This window comes from Lissotriton vulgaris, chromosome 2_1 (genome assembly GCF_964263255.1).
Source record: "Lissotriton vulgaris chromosome 2_1, aLisVul1.2, whole genome shotgun sequence".
Taxonomy (NCBI): domain Eukaryota; kingdom Metazoa; phylum Chordata; class Amphibia; order Caudata; family Salamandridae; genus Lissotriton; species Lissotriton vulgaris.
In genome coordinates this window covers 525981770-525999886 of record NC_141687.1, presented here as the reverse complement: position 1 = coordinate 525999886, position 18117 = coordinate 525981770, and the positions used below count along the sequence as shown (strand labels likewise).

At 40.9% G+C, this 18117-nt stretch overlaps 1 protein-coding gene across 1 annotated transcript in view; it reads right to left on the bottom strand.

The window, feature by feature from the left end:
- Positions 1 to 18117, bottom strand: part of ITGAV (integrin subunit alpha V) — a 372076-nt gene that overhangs the window by 261172 nt on the left and 92787 nt on the right. The window contains exons 3-5 of the mRNA XM_086955459.1: positions 15259 to 15350; positions 7158 to 7275; positions 2397 to 2458 (exon numbers count right to left, since the gene is read on the bottom strand). Of these exons, the coding sequence (XP_086811585.1) occupies positions 2397 to 2458; positions 7158 to 7275; positions 15259 to 15350 (272 nt within the window). The remainder of the gene's footprint in view (positions 1 to 2396; positions 2459 to 7157; positions 7276 to 15258; positions 15351 to 18117) is intronic.

Here is an 18117-nt window from a genome sequence, read left to right as displayed (position 1 = left end):
GAGAAATGCGACACAGCAGCACTTCACACGGCCGGGCGGCCATGAAACTGAAAGCACGGCTGGCCGGCCGTGAAAGCCTTTGATGCTGCAGGGGGTGGAGCGGCACCAAGCTGGGCAACAGATGGCTGACAATTTGATGCTGTACACGCGCATTTTAGGTCAATGCGCTTGCGCATTGACCTAAAAGCGCACGGGCACAGGACCAAATCGCCAGTCAGTTAAAGTCTGTTTAAAGCCCTATAGTCTCGTGACCTCAATGCTTGCGCATTGATAGGTCACGAGACCTAAAAAGGAGAAGAATCAAGCAGAAGTCAAGATCACATTTTTCAAGCAGGGTTTTAGGAGGATAGAGGGAGAACGCGTTCTGAGACAGCAAGCAACTGGAGGGTGTGAGCTGCAGAAAGAAACATTATACATAGTGCACCAATATATAAGGGATTATTTCATATCTCCCTGACTCTCCGCCTGCCAGCTCACCATAGCCACATAGGCATGCACAAATACACATGTGTGTATACCTGTCATTACATGTGCTGGCATATTAAAAATTGATTTATTGGCATTGCCAATGCCCTTTTCCTTTTGCAGCCAAGCGCTTTTGTTCCCTTGAAGATCAACCTAAAGCACCAACTGCACCCCAGCTATAAACTGCCCACATCCCATACCCTTCACCAGGCACCCCATGCGAGCTCACTATTCTCACTACACAAACAGCTTATCTTTCATTAGTGAATGAGGACATTAAAAGCACAATGCCCGAGGTCGAATGACCGTCCTGCAAAATACTCCACTGAAGTGCAGATCTTTTTTGCAGGACAAGGTATTTGATGAGTTTCGAGACCCTACCATTTATAGGGAAAACATATTTCAGAATTTAAAAAAGACATAAATAAAGTAACCTGCAAAGGGTGAACCCACAGGAGCAGGAATTTTATTTCCACCTCACAGTGGAGAGTTAATGTTTATTCCTACACCACCTGCCTTGAACACACCAGATACAGAGAAACAGTTGAAAGCTTTCAGTCCCAAGGCTAGCCACAACCATTGTCCTGGCAGTCAGCCTTTTTAAATCTAATTGCTATATGTTACAAACATCCATCTCATTTGCAGGCTATTCATATTGTTCTTTTAAATATATACATGTAGGCTCTCCTTGTCATTTTTAGGTCTCGCATGCCTCAGAGCATACGCTTTGCTGCAATATATACTATTTACTATTCAGTAGGCTTTCAGTCCACCCCAGCATATCAATGGTTCTTTCATTGTAACTCTTGTGAGTGAAATTTCGATTGATTACCTCAAGTAGGCTTCCTTGGCTTTTTGCTTGCCCCTCTCTGGAGGACATGCACAATCTTGTGGTATGCACTAATTTTTTGGTTAATCTCTGCTTTAGCATGTTTCTTACTTTTACCAGTTACATTCTCATGCACAAAAATAATGCTTTTGAATTACAAAAACACAAGGATACTTTTGGTTTTTTCAAATTATTACATTATACAATACATTTAGTTTGCAATTTTATTTTTATTAATCCTGTGACTTTACAAATGTTTTCAAAACTAGGATGCGCTTTTATTCTACATTTTGTTTTAACACTAATCATTTGATGCCACTGCATGTATTTACACGTCTTTTGCATAATTTTACCATTTCAGATATTCTTCTTACTGCTGCTGTTTCTTCCCTTCCAGCCCACACCATCCTACGGTCTGTGTTGCCTATTTCCTACCATCCTCCACCCTTCTGTGGTCAGTGCTGCTTACTCCCTTCCAGCCTTCCCCCTCATTGTCTGTGTTATACCCCACCAACCATTAAAAAACACTATGACACGACCAGCGATGGCCGTGTCAAAGCACCATTCTTAGCTTACTATTCCCATCCTGTTCCATACAGCTTATTTTTATAAAACTTTTAGCCATGCTATACACCAGCCACCCTGCTTTACGTCATGGCTAAAAGACATTGACAAAGCCAATAGCTCTCACAAAAGCGAGACCTATGGGCTTTGCTCATTCGGTTCTCTGGTGGGATTTTGAAGAAAGCTTACACAGCTGTTGTTTCTGTTAGGCCAGGCCAATGAAGAGGAAGAAAAAGAGGAGAGGAGGTGAAGAAGCAAGAGAGAAGAACATGAGAAGAACATGGAAAACAAGTGGAAATAGTGAAATGCAGAGGAAGAAAACGGAGGAGAAAAGTGTGGGATCGGAAGAAGGAGAGGAGGACAGCAGAAGGAGGAGGGAAAAAGATGATGGAGCAGGGACGTCAAAGCAGGAAGAGTGAGCAGGAAAATATGAGGGGTATATTTGTAACAATAGAACACTGTGACGGACAAGGTCCCTAGGTAAAAGGGGGTAGATAATAACTAGCAGCACCGATAAAAGCAGAAATAAATGGCGTACCTTTGTAAAGTCAATACTAAATCCTCCTTGGCAAAATCCTTGTCCTTCGGCGTCAGAATGTGCTATGAAAAAAAGGAAAAATACCAAGTAGTAGTTAATGCAAAGATGAAAGAAGCTGCTAAAGGAGATAACCGACTGGGAAATCTTTATGGTACAAAACAATTTTGAATTCTAAATGTACACTAATTGAATATGTAACATAGAAGATCTCTGGATATGTGACATATAGCAGATTCAATTTTAAATGGACACTTGGAGGTTAATAACACTCAGCCCCAAGTTAACTTCCTTAAACCACAACATAACACACAAAAGACAAATTCAAATTGGAAGAATAAAACGTTGTCATCACAGCTGACCAACTTCATCAACATATTTTTTAGGGTATGGCTAAATCATTGTGCAAAACTTTCCTTTTAAGTGCAGTACATCAAGCAACAAGGATTGTTGAAGCGATCTCGTATAGCCCTTTGTAGAACGCAGACATAACAGGCAACAAGAGACTGCCTGGTGGACACATGTGCACTAAAAGAGAAGGCCACAAGTGATTTCTAGACAATGGGTGAAAGAGTGTAAATGAATCTACCAACTACCCAATTCTAGATAAACCAAAAATACATTAAACACCTTTTTCTTTTTTCTCTTCTTTTAGTCGAAAGTACATAAACAAGTTTGTCTCCATACTATTTGTTAGTCTGTCTTCCCTTCGTTTGCTATGTATGGACACCTCTGTAAACTTGGTGTAAAGTTGCTAAAAAAAAAAGTACAGGTGAATCCACGGGTAATTCCAATTGCAATCAGATGTCTAATCTTCTCCACCCTGCAAAACTGTTGGAAAACTCTAACTTCAAAGTAATGATATCTTGGTCCCAGACAGGAACACATTGGGCAGGGAGCTACCAATCTGCCATTTGGGGATTTTATAGCTCAACTATAACATGTCTTGGTGTATGCAAAACCCTGAAGGGTACTTATCTGGAAGGGATTTGAGATGCTGTAGGAATGTGTCAGAGCAGGCAATGCTGACTAAGGGCTAGAAGGGGAGAGTTGATAGAGAAGCAGTTGCCGGAATTGTTGATAAGCTTTCAAAGTTGTACTTAGCTATTGCAAATGACTCTGGCAAACAAGCTTGCTACTTAATGAAGGGAATACTCCTTATTACTCGTTAGAGCACGAAATACTACCCTCCTATGTTTCTATAAGTCAGTCAGTCATAATACTTTTATTTGATTTCATTAAAAATAATAAAAGGGTATGCAAACCACCATATTACGTTGTAATTAGGTTGGGAATTTTTAACAGTGCAAAAAATGAGTAAGTGACATAATCAAGTACTTGAACAGTCGTCGAAAGTTAGATTTAAAAATAATCAGATTGTACAATAAAATATTATTATAAAAATTTACGAACAATAAAAATAAGAGATAGCGGTGCTATTTGAAAATTAGGCAGACTGTTCAGTTCTGGACTGCTCCAGTTAGTTTGTGTATATTTTGTTTGTCCAGATCTTTTGCCGCCGTTTTCCAGAAAGTTATAGCTCTACAAGAGAGCTGAATTGACAAGCCTCTGAGACATTGTATGACTGCCCCTCTACATGTCCTTGTTTGTGCCTGCCTCAGTAACTCCCGGAGTAGTGTTTTTCTGATTTCTAGTAGTGAGGGGCAAATGCATATAAGGTGTAGCAGTGATTCTTCTCCTTGTCCGCAGAGTCGGCATTCTTTGGTCGGCCAGCTACATTTCCATTTCGGAGTTAAGTCTTTCATAGGGAAAGAGCCCAGCTGCAGCAGCATTAGGTAGTGCTTTTTGTGCTGTGAAAAGTGTTCGGATAAGTATGCTTGGGGCTTCAACTACTGATACAATTGTATCACTCCCCATGCGTGACTTTTCCTGGCGAAGGTAGTTTTGTCCTTTAGTAGCAACACCCGTTTAATTGCATTATTCGCTGCAGTTTTGAATCCTGAGTATGTGGGGATTGTGTGCCATGCCTCCTCGAGCAGGAGGGATTCTTTTAGGATGGTAAAAATGGAGTTCTGTAGCCTGGCTTGTTTTTCTATCTCTTCCCAACAGAAGTGGGCCAGAGTGTTGTGTTCAGCTTCCCTCATCCACCAGTGATATTTGGCCATTGCCCCTTATCTAGCAGGTATCTGATTTTTGAGTCCATATTCCAGTCTAATTTGAGCCTGAGAGATGTGTTGTGGAATTGAAAACAGTCTCTTGAATCAGTTTCTATAATTTAATTACCCTCATCATAGGACTGAATACAGACATTGCTACAAGCAATTGTCACCCTATCTTTGCTACAGACTTTATTTGTTCGTGGATTTGAAACCTTGGAAGTTGTTTTCTTGAACATGGTCCTGTGTGACCAGAGGGTGCCACTGGTCTGCATTAGAATTCACATTTAGCTGGAAGAATGTGAACTCGAGTGTACAAGTAACCATTATGATTGGCAACTGGGACTGCTGCAGAACTGACTCCTAAATTCCTAGAAGCTAGGAAACTTTGGTCACAGTTGAAACTTGCATCCTATTTGGAGGACTCTCAGGCAACTGGACTACACAGAGGTTTCAATCGACCAGTTTTCGATGCCTGAAGGGATCTTAGTAGCTCAACTCAAGGATGGGATTCGAGACCTTTGTAGAAATTAGTAGTGAAAATAACCGTTTAAATACTTCTTGAAATGCTGGCGTACCAGCATGTACCTCTCAACATATAGAGACAGCTTGCAGCATGAAAGGCAACTACTTTTCCCGATACCAACTTCCCTCAATTGGAAACCTAGTAATGAAACTTCCTGTTGAACCGTCTTTCTTTACTGCCCATCGATCGATATGTTTGATGAAAGACTTTTTTTGGATGGTTGCTATGAGGCATACTATTTTCCCCTATTATTTTTATAAGAAGTCCCCTGAGCAATGTTTCACAATTTTTCTTTTATTCTTGTCATAACATGTTTCCTTGTTACTTTTTAAAAAATATTCTTTTTTCTTGGGGGTTTCACAGAAGAAAGAGATCAACAGTACAACATAGTACGCTCATCTATAGGGATTGATAATAACAGCTGTGAATATACATACAGAGTATATTCATGCATAACAGTTGGCAATTGGAGTCCCATAAGAGCATTATATCAAGTCACAAGATATGATAACAAGAATCAAGTTGACTAACAGGGTTTTGAGTGGGATGCGAGATTTTTATTTTATTTTTTACTTAGACCTTAAATTCATTCGTTCTTAGTTCGCACCTATTGTTTGTTTGGTTGTTACATTGTTCCATTAGGTAAATAGCAGCCCATTTCGGCCTGTCATATGCCCCAACCCTCAGAATTACCAAATTTCTGCATAATTAAGAGTTGTCGAGGAATTACCTCAGATTAATGGAGATTACCATGCAGGAAGCTGTGTTTCAGCATCACTTATTACTTTCCAATTTCATTTGTTTTTTCACTGACATATTGTCTGTTTTGAGCAAGCAAAAATGCCCGAATTAACCACTACAGACCTTCAAAAATTGTAAATATTGGTGAGCCTCGTGAGTGCAATTACTGACCATATTGGCAATTTGCGGCCACTTGTATGCCCCCCTCCCCAGACCCCCAAATACACTATTCAGCAGATGGTGTGGTCGCGGAGACCAAACTACTAAAGACTGGGCAGTCTTCCCCAGAATGTCTCAGTTGTAATTCTCACCAAACCTGAATAGAACAGGAAACAACAAACTACTACTGCATGTGTTTGGTGTTTATAAATAACTTGAGGATTTACTGGACACGAAAACAGGTTCAGAATGCTGACAAAGTAAATTAATAAATTACTTGGGACTGGGGTGCAGGTAGAACGGCCATCATTGTGCCAATCATCTTGGAATGAGGCCAGTCTCATCTTTCCAGAGTGATCTACTGTTACATCAGTCTCCGGTGGCATGCCAGTATGAACAAAGCTTGTAGGCACAACAGTCTAAAGAGGACTCTACCAGTTGGGCTGTAGTTATTAGTAGTTTCCCCTCATGAAATTCCTGCTGTCCTTAATCAGTGAGGGCCAGCAGTGTGGGAGATCCCTTTCCATTTCTATACCTCTCTGCAAGCATTTAGCAGTACATGGTTCCAGAAGATTGTAAGATCAACCTGCCAAAATATTGTGACAAAATATTAACTACCACAATATCATGAAGGCATTTGTATACAAGTATAGATTTACTATTTTTATCTCCATAATATGTGACTTGTCAATATATTAAAATAACAGAACAATTATGTATTTCTTGATTCTCATTATTAGTCTACTTGTCATTAAAAATATAGAAATTCCATTGTACTACACGGTTTTCTATACCTTTTGATTAATGATTAGAACATGTTGTTTGATGCAAAGCATGTCATAGAAATTGTTGCTTTACAATGCGAGTTACTTGTGTTTTAAGGTCTGGATTGCTTTCGAAGCGGTCTTCAAACCTATTGTTACTATTTTTATATAAACAGAGTGGTCTTTGACTCCACCCATTGGAGTATCACTTTATGTCACTGGCTGTTTAGTGTATATGTCAACCTCCTATGAGTATTTGCATAGCAATGCAAGAGTGACTATTTTAGGTCTTAAAAGTACACCGAATCATGACATATTATATTCTCTATCTGACAGTTGTGTTTTATAGGGAAAAGGATTTTTATTTAATGCTTTAGTCATGACCCAAAATACAAGCCAGTTGCGAATACTTGTTGATTTCTGGGTGAAGTAATTGCTTTAAAAAACAGATACGTACAACTTGATCTGCACGGGGCGTATTCTACAATCTTGGGTCCGTTCTGCAGGAAACAAGTGCCAACAGGTTCTCGCTCTTGCTTTTTTTCCGTTCTCCAATGATAGAGTGGAGCACACGCCTGTAAAACAATAATAATAAGTTCATACAGAGGATCATAAGCTTTTAATGCTAATATATTTTTAGATGAGCAGGCACTGGACTAGGAAAGGCAAACCATTTACGTTTTCAAGTTTGCAATAGTTATCCATGTAATATTTTTACAGTCCTGCACTTCTTTTGTACCTCATTCAAATGGTCTGAAGTGGTTTAGCACCTATTATGGTAGGACACATCTATAAGCTAAAGCAAAAATTCTGGGTGCTAGGCCATCCTGTAATTGAAATACTAGAGTTTCCTGACCAATTTCACATAGTGGGAATTGCCCATTTGTCCTCTCTTGCTCCCCGACCATTCTCACATGGAGACAAATCCCTTCAAGGCAAACAATCATCTGATGTCTACATGGAAACAGAGAAGCAGTGCATGCTCCTGGGATGGAACAATAAAGTATCATAGGAGAGGGACGTTTGAGGTAAGGCCTGGGATCGGGATAAAGGTAAGGTCCAAATAAGGAGCGGAGGGGAGAACAGCAGTATCCTGGAGGTTTGTTGAGCACTGCCGGGGTCAAAGAGGATGCATAGTGTAGTAGCACAGACCCAAAGGAAGCAGCAATGCACCGCAGGAGTAAAATGGTTGGTGAAGAACTACAGGGTCCTGTGGGGCGATAGAGAAGTGCAAGTTCCAGAGTAGGCAGTGGATGAGTGGAGAGTCCGAAGGTGTAGGACAACGTAAGCTCCAGAGTGTGGATAAACAAAAGGACCAAGATGGAGTAGACCACAGATCGACTAAAAGCACCGGAACCAGTAACTTGTACTGCTCCAATCCCAGGTCCCAATGCAAACCCAAATCTCATAAACTTCCCCGTTCCACCCACACACATCCTGTGCTACTCTGCCACTTTGAACCAGAACTATGCACTTCTCAACCCTGGACCTTGCAGGCCTCAATCACCCCTTTAAATCTCCATGCTGACACACCACATCTCACATTCAACATTATGGACTCTCTTCTGCTCCAGCCCTCTTGGACCCTGCTTCACGATAAACATTATAGCCCATGTACTACTCCACACCGGTGCTCCGCCATGACCACGCAGATCCTATAGTTGGATGTGCAAGGCCAAATGACCATTCCTTTAGCTATCTATCTCACATCTAAAGCAAGGAACCAATGACGATCCATCTTCAACAGGTTACCTCACATTGTGAATTCAGGAAACATGTTAAGACTTTTTGCTTCACAAAGTATTAGTCTAACCCTCTGTATTCCTTTTTTTTGCTCTAGCAGTGTAATCTAGCGCCAGGAGACCCTATTGTGGATATTTGCTGCACTTTATAAATTTCCTATTAATTCATTCATTATGCTCCTTAATCTGCCCACAGATCCTGCACTGCTCCCCCTTTCACTAAAGCCCATGATGCTTCACCCATTGGCCGTCTATGAACTGCTCAACCCCTCCCAGCCCAGGTGCTGCTTCACCACCAGACTTTGTGCTACTCTACAGATCCTGAACAGAGCTACAACATCTATCCAGACCATGTGCTGCTCACATATTCATTGAACAATGTACGTAACTAGTCTGGGAAAGGACTCTACAGTTTTCCCTTTATGTATGCTAACCTTGGCCTGCAACAGCATCATTTAACACCACAAAGAATGTTTTTATTGTTGCATACGTCATGCCAGACTGCTAAAAGCTGCATCGTGCTACAATTAATTGTTGCAGCATTTAGAGTATGCAGATCTATAAACAGTCACATGTGTGTGTGTATTCTCAATGCTGTACGCAACTGTGAACTAGAAGTAATTGAATGATGCTTCTTATGTTCCATGGTTTAAGGTCTATTAGAACCATCTCGGTTCATTGAATGAATGAATGAATGAATGAAGGGAGACTTATACCGCGCAACTTAGCCCAAGGGCATCAAGGCGCCAATCAGGTACCCAGGTTTTAGAGCGATTGTATCATAGCATGTGTTACCTGGCATTGCTGTTACAAGGAAGGCATCAAGGGTGGTATTTGATATTGGAAGGATGAAAGTGAAGTAGAGGCTTCCCTCTTGAGCAAATACAGGCCAATTCCAGCATTTTTAAAACGTTGTCTTGTGACAGGGAAAGATGCTTTAATTCATAGACTTTGCAGATAGCTGGGATTGTGTGAAAGCTCTGTAAATTACATTGAGTTCTGTTTTATTAGGCATTAATCTTTCTTTAGGATTGGATTGGAAAATTAAGTGCTACCCATTTCTTGTACTACAGATGGTTAGAAGTTTGAGCCTCTTTGATACGTTTGAGTGATGAACACGTGTGTCATATTTAAAGCAGTCACATGGTATGCAATTCTTTTAGGTAAGAAGTAGGTCTAATGTTAGTGGGATTAAGGAGAGTAGGGTATAGATTATTTTCAAGTGTCTGGACTGAACTGTTTAGTATATCCCTAATCTAATCCTATGCAATGTAATTCTTTGTGGCTGATGTGCGTCACTGATTAACCATTGGGGTCAGGGAAAGAGCCTCTATTCAGGAGGATTTGAGGCAGATACTGGTGGGTAAGAAACTGGAGGGTCAAGACTCGCTGGCACTGTAGAGCAAACTGCTTTAAGTCTACCTCTGCATTTAATAATGGTTTAGTTATGGTAGGAACTAGTAATCTGTATAGATAATAGGAGTCAGTGAAAAGATCTGCCTGTCCTCAATCTGCTAGATGAGGACAAAGGGAGGAGTAGGTCTGGCAGTGGAATGGGAATCTTGACTTGGCCAAAGGATTCTCACAAACCACAAAGGATATATACCGGAAATTAAAGACTTAATCAGCTTGTCAGTTGCTTTTAACTGCTACTGCCCAGTTCATGGGGATACCAACTGAACTTCTTGGCAGGAATGTTACAGCCCTGTGGCATTACTGCACTTTGGGAGACAGTGATAAGTTCACAGATGCATAACTGAAGGTTTGCAAATATATAGAGTATAACATATCTACCCCCATATTATCATTGGTCACAAAGTAAAAGCGATCTGCAAGAAGGTTCTGTACAATCTAAGGAGGTTATATTTAACATTTCTTACCAAGCTAGCCAAGAATGTTGGGGGTAGAAAATAATTGTGCTATGAAAACCTATTTGAGAGCTTAAATGTTCAAGGAACTTTAATAATTTGCTCAACCCAAAGGTAATATACATGAGACCCATAAATGGGTCTCAAATTGTATGACCTAAAGCAAACATTTTAGTTTACAGAGAGGCCTTTTTCTTCATGATCACATATGAGCAGCTTCGAATATGTGAGTTCAGCATTTCTGCTGTACAAAAAACTATTTTGTTTGATTTAACAGACTACATTTTGCTTTATGTACAATACGACTTTAGCCCCAATAGAAAACATAAACCCTAACTTGCCTCAAGTCAACAATAGCATTTTCATTAGGGCGGGGAAAGGGATATTTCTAAATTCAGGTATAAAAACTCATTTTAATAAACAGATTACTAAGCATTATATGGTAGCACACTGTGATTTACATAGAAATGGCCACAAACTTTCCCACTAACATGCAGTTTTACTGATAAAACTAGATCGTGTAAAAACAATATTGTGTGGAAATTGGGTTGGAGCGGAAATATTTATCATTTGCACATCACCAAGTAAAGTATCCTGATTTGTTTTCATCTTATTAAAATCTTTGTTTCTATTACACAGAATTACCCAACTTCTGAAATTGATTTTGAAATATTTGTATATTTCATTTACAAGCTATTTAGATGTTAAGTGTTAGGAAAAAACCTTACATCCTGCAGCCTTCCATACTCGATGTACAGCAACGTTCACTACACAAAATCCTCTAACTTTGCAGTCAGAGAAAGAAAAGTAAACAACAATCTCCAGGTTAAATAAGCAGCAAATTGCAAGAAGACATAAGGCAGAGTTCTTCAATCTGTGGGGTGCGCCCCCCTGGTGGGACGCGACACAATCTCAGGGGGGGCTCGCACTCCACTGTAATACCTTGGAGAACTCCGGTATGGCTAGAGGGATGAGGGAGGGGAAATCGACAGGGCACAAAGTGCCCGTGCTTTTGTAAAGTAATGTAATGTAATGTAATGTAATGCGTTTTTTATACCGCGCAACTGTCGCTCCAAGGAGCAGGCGCCACTGAATGACCCACCCAGGTTGGGGTTAATTCACGAGCTGACAGCTTCAGCTGCAGTGGGAGGCAGGATGACTCCTCAGCTAAAACCGAAAGCAAACCAACAGACATGCTTTCGGTTTTAGCAGAGGAGACCCCTGCCTCCCACTGCAGATGAAGCATTTCAGCTCTTATGAATTAACCCCCTCCCGGGAGAGTTAGATCTTCCCGGAGAGGAGACACATTTACCAGGGACGTTTCAAAGCATGGGCGAAGTGGGCTCTGGGCAAGGTGGGCTCAGGCTCAGGGCCCCAGCCTTTCAAAGGGGGAGAGGTGGGTTTGAGGAGATGGCAGAAAGAGCCAGCTGTGTTCTACAGAGTCTTGTCCTTATGACCCTGACATTTTTTTAAACCCAATGTTGTAAATAGCGTTTTTCTATCATTAATTTTTAATGTGTAGGAGTCTATTACAGACACTTTGCAGACAAAATGGGGCAGATTTACAATTACTGGCGCATCCCTGCAAATTAGCAGGGATGCGCCAGTAATTGTGCGCCGCAGCTCCGCCACCCATGATGTGCCGCATTTACAATGCGGCACACCATGGGGCAAAAACGGCACAGATGCGTCACGCATCTGTGCTGTAAAGGCGGCGCATTGCTGGAGTTGCGTCACAAGCCCGACGCAGCTCCAGCAATGCTCTGGGGGCCTATTCTTCCAATGCTGTGTCAAGCCTTACACCTGCTTCTAGCAGGTGCAGGGTTTCGACGCAGCATTGGCCTAAAAGTGACTGAGTGAAATCTTGTAGATTTCACACAGCCACTTTTAGGAAGCGTTCCTGCGCCTGAACACCGCCCCCTGGGGCCCGGAACACCTCCTTATGGCGCAGGGCTTTACAACGTGACGCATCTCGGAGATGCGTCACGTTGTAAATACCCCTCACCATGGCGCATCGTTTGTGCCGCCGCTGCGTCACAAAAGTGACGCAACGGCGGCGTAAAAGTGGCGCAAGGGGCTTGTAAATCTGCCCCAATGTTTTTATGCATCATGCAACATCCATATAAAAAAAATTATTTTAGATCAATACAGTACCCCACATATGAGAAATGGAGGGTGTGACAGATTATTTGCAGTAATATTAGTGAACTGCTATTGTGTTACATACTGAAAACACACATCACTATCCCTGAATATCAGATGTACACACATTTAGTATTTGACCAAAGAAGGCATGAAAGAGCTGAGACTGGATCATAAAATCAAAGTTGGTCCGAACTGGGGCCCCAAACAACATTTGGCTCAGGGCCCCCAAAATCTTAAAAACGTCCCTGAAAGTTTCTTTTAAAATTACACAGGCAGACTCGCAAAATGCCAACCAGCCATGTGTTGTTTAAACAGCCTGCAAATTGCCAGTCTTGACACTAAATAGTATGTAATCATAGCCGGCTTTAGCGCTGGTGGCGCCTGGTGAGAGAATCGTTTTTGGTGCGCCCACACCCCATGACTGCCTCCCCAGATTCTCTCACTACCACCAGGCATATGTGCCATTCATAAGTTATTGCTAAACACAGCACCTCCCCAAGAGGTCGGCCCCCCATCCATAGGTCAGCGCCCAGTGCGGCGGCACCTGTTGCACTGCCCAAAAGCCGGCCCTGTACGTATAAATTTGTAATGTGACTTTTCTGACTTTGTCCCCTTTTATTATCAGTCATGGATTATTCAGGTAGCTCTAGAAAACAGTTAAAAGTTCTTTCTATTTATATTTGCTGTTCAAAGTATGCACAGACAAGTGCTGAAAATTCAGCTTTAGGTGGCTGCTTATATTTATATCATCTGTGACATCAAAATAATAAGCTGGCAACCCTAATCATTAGATTGAAAGGTTGTTGGGGGATGAGCACATTATTTTCTTCCACCATCCGGATCCCTGGTTACTGCCATAATAGCAATAGTTTAACGCATTTGAAACCCTACACTGCTGTAAATACCATGCTGAGTTATTTCAAGTGTCTGGGTTTGCACCTTTCATTCAGACAATTTGCTCCTCATTCTCGCCCTTCATTTTCACCATCACCCTGCACTCACTCGGAACCTGATACACTCACACCATTCACCCACTTACCCTCCACTCACAGTGATCATTCTGCACTCACAGCGATCACAGTGCGCCCACACTGATCACAAACACTCACACCATTCACCCGCTCACCCTGCACTCACACTGATCACCATGCACTCACACCATTCACCAACTTACTCTCCACTCACAGTGATCACTCTACACTCACAATGCTCTTGCGCTCTTCACCCTGTACCTCACCCTGTACCTCACCCTGCAGTCACTCTACTCAACCTGCACTTGTGACACTTAACTCACCTGTCCCCCTCACTGCTTACTCTGCAATCTCACTCAAATAAGCCCACCACTAACCATACATTAATTCGTTCCACTCTGCACTAACATGTGCACCCAAATTTATATGGTCACCTCACTCACCCCTGTACACAAGTATGGGAATGTCCTGCCCCATCAAGATTTTTGTCCTAAATTACAAAAGGAGACATCTAAATGCAATTCCAGTGGCCCCTTGATGGAGACAGTTCTGTTTGCGCCCTGATGGCCTGGAATAATTCCTAAACAGATTCTTGCAAATACTGTTTTGTTTAGTTTTTTTTTTAATTTCATTGATGTGAGGCAGTATAGTACTATTTGCAGAGAAATGTGTTTGTTTCATGCAACAACTATAAAAAAAGTTAGATCCAAGTGTGTCCTCACATATGAGAAATTGGAGGATATAACAGATATTATTCTTTGTAAAATTAGTGGGCTGCTGCTTTGTTACAACAGTGAAAACACATCACTATCTCTGAATAATAGATGTAAACGCTTTTTAGAATTTAAACTACAGCGCTTGTACACCGTTAGTAGCCTGGTTAAATAGGCAATGGCAGAGCTGAAAGTAAATCATTTAAACTCAAAGCTGTACTGAAAAGGGGCCCCCAACATAGTTTTTGCCAAGGCACTCAAATTCCCTAACATGTCCATGACATCACAAAGTCTGTCAGACAACATTGCTCTGAAGTAAAATAGACAACATCGTTAATTTATTATTATTTTTATTTTTTTTTAAACATAAGCCTGACTTGTCCTAAACCCCCATTGCTTCAGGCAAGCAACTTATCGTACCACTAAGGAATTCTCAATTAGGTGTTCGTTCAGCGCCCTCTCTGCTGACTTTCAACTCTCTAGTAAAAACAATTTGCGCACAATTTATCTTGGAAAATGGTGTTTTGAGCTGTGTAATAAGCCTCGGTCATTTCACCACACCCACTCACAAACCTGCAGTTTACTAAACACTCTCATTGTATTGAACATTATTTGCTGGATATGCCCGGAATATGCGCGTGGGGGTCGATTCCAGACATTTCCGTCAGGTGGTGGGGGGGCCCAACATCTAAAAAAATTCAGCTGGGGGAGCTCAGCCTACAAAAGTTTGAAGTCCTCTGACATAAGGTGACATATGACATCTGTCTATGAACGCAGAGCAAATGTGACAAGATAAAAGCATGATTTAAAGGCATTTTTGTTGCTCAATCACTTTGAGTGAACAGAACCCCTATTCTTTAAGCACGCCAGAACGGGAATAAAGTCCCGAAAAATAACTTGCTGTGATAAAATCTGACTCGCCACAGGGACTATTTGCTCTTCTGGTGGATTTACTCACTAAACTGGCATGCAATTTAATAGTATTAGATTGGATTATTATTTTGTCTTTAAACTGAACTATTTGTAGGTGAATGTTAACGTTAACCATCACATATTTGCCCATAAATCTCAGAAAAGAGGCTAGAAAAATTCAAATATCTCTGGCGAAACAAAACTTACCAGAATGGTGTCATCTTTGGCTCGCACGGAGGCCCCAAACCATTGGTGAGACTTGAATTCTATTGGATCATTAGGAGCAAAATCTCGGTTCCCTAAAAACAACATGAAATTGGTTATTTTACACTTTGTGACAACAGTTTTTTATTTTAATATTTAAATAATTCCTGTAAAGAAAGTTGTACTGGTGCGAAACAAAAACTAAACTATGTTGCCACCACTAACAAAAAACAAATAAAATGGTAAAGCTACTTATGGTTTTGCTACAAGAATACATTTTTGTACAACAACTTCTGGAAGCCCTTTATGGGCATTTTAAAGCTGGATACATGACTGAGCATTTGCATACTAATGTTGTAGTGCACAATTTACAAGTATGATTCATAAAAATGGAACACATGCCCTGTTATACAAAAAAACTGGGGATGAATGAAGCAGAAGCCTCGGTGCATCTTCTGGAATCCCAAATAGCAAATTGTGCCAAAAAAAATGGGGCAAAACTGATTCAAAAGTCCAATGTTCAACACAGTATATGAAGGAAGAATAAATTAATCACTGCAAAAATGTAATTGCATTTATTATAGAGATATATATAGTGGAAAGGTATTCTTTCAGGATGCTTTAAGAGGGAACTCAGATTTATGTTAACAGTATTTAAGGACATTAAATAAGTTGAGTTATTTTCACAAAAGGTCACAATAAGAAATAGTTACTTAACTATAACCACAATTGAACAGCTATATTAAATTTTATAAATTACTCCACTGTCCCGGTGGAGTTCAGCGGCAACAGGAATTTCAGCTCAGTATTAAAACAAATGTAACTGAATGGTATTGTGCCCTGCTCAGCTCATTTGTGGTTCTAATTCAGCTGAAGCAGCTGAGAGGCTTAGAACTCGACTAATCAGTAATGCTGTATCCCCAGATTTCTAAGACAGTAGTATGTAAGGAATTTTACAAATATTCTAGCTGGAGAGGAGGGGAAAGGGGTATTTGAACCTGTGAATGATAATAAAGATGGCAATATTTAGTTACTGGAAAGTTACCTAATCTTCGTGAGCAATGGAGCTTTTACATATTTTACATGCCTGGAACCATCAGAGTCTATCTTCAGGGCTGAGCTGAAAACATTTCTCTTTGCCAGATAGCGGGCCTTCCCTCTGATCTTCCTCTGAACACGCTCGCATCTAAGCGCGGGGACACGCCGTTGTGCGTCACCATTGCGCTCTACAAGAATGCCTATTATTATTATTATTATTATTATTACATGTTCTCAATAATACTAACTAGCAAGCAGCACATAATCATTCCAGGGACGGTGCAAATTAGTTTTCCTTATAGCACAGGTTGTTCAGCACAAGCAGTCCCACTCTGGAACCTTTCTTGAACGTCTAATACAGGTGTAGCATTCCGCCAGGTTAGTACCTTGCAAACGTTGATAATAGTCACTCCCACAATGACTGCCTCTTTCGATGCCATCTTTCTGGTAGAGTGTGCACAGGCTGCTGCAGAAGGGAGTCTGGTGATTTTCTTATGATAGGGGCTGTAATCCACAGACTGAAGCTTTACCTTTTATATGGCTTCCTCTTAGTTGGATTGATGGAAACAATAACTGGACTTTCTTAATATCCTCATCCTACCTAAATAGAATTTGAGACTCTGTCTGGCATCTAGCCAGATTAGGATCTTCCCTCACAGAGAATAATGGTACTGAAAGAATGCAGATGAATCCACTGGTTGGTTGAGATGGGATTCCATAGGAACTCCTGAGATTAATTTGAGGCTGGTGCGCAAAACTGCTTTAACTTTGAAGATTTAATTGTATGTTTCATTTCTGGAAAAGGTTCAGTGTCAGGTTCTCAAAGGGGTCTGCCCTGTCTACCAAAAGAAAAGATGGAAATAAGCCTTGCAAGGACTCTTTGATGATAATGTGTTGTGAGAAAAGAGCCTTGGATCATTGATATTTTATCCATCCCGAGGTCTCTGCCATAGTCAGACAGATTTAGGAACACTTGAGTTTTAAAAGTGTGAACGTTTGAAAGTGTCATGTGAATCAAACAATGAAAGAACTGATGAGGTGGAGATGATAGTGACTACAAATCTTGCTTTTTCCAGACTAAGGACAGAACCCCGTTCCATTTTAAAACATATTTTCTCTTGTCTATTTAGCTCTCACTACCTAGTTAACCAAATTAACTGGACCATAATGTCAGATGCAATAATGTAGAGTCAAAGTGCAGGCTCTGCCTTTCCTCCTCCACTAATCGCATTGTCAGTAGTACTAAAAAGACTCCATTGCAAGTTGTCTTAGGGAAGGTTTCTCAAGATCTGTGTACACAAATGCTGAATCTTTTACAATAGACTGGTGTCAAGGTAAAGGGAGAAAATGTGAAAGCAAGAATTCTAAACCTTTCACAGCAAAGACTTTGGCTGTGTCCTTAGATGGCACTGTCTGCAGATAATGAACTGGCATTTGTTTTTCACTTTCATAGAAGGAGATCTAGAGGTTCTATAGTAGGTGGTCTGAATTTGGCAAGGATTATTAGAAGCTGCTGCTTTTTCCAGCTCTACTCATGCCACATATATTTGTCTCCATGGAGTACATGTTGTTGGATAAATAAGTCGAAAATATTGTACTGCTTTCCCCAATGTCACTCTTCCTGAGCCATGATGGATGAACAGAAGAACCTCCAATCTCCTACCTTTCGGACATAAAACATCCATATTGTTTTGCGTCTCTAAGTCTTAATGGTGGAACGCCATATTTGGGACAGAAAGGCTTGTAAAGTTCATCTATTTGCTCAAAGATATCGATTTGCAACCATTTATCTTAGCTAGATCACATAGCCTGCTTTAGCAAGGT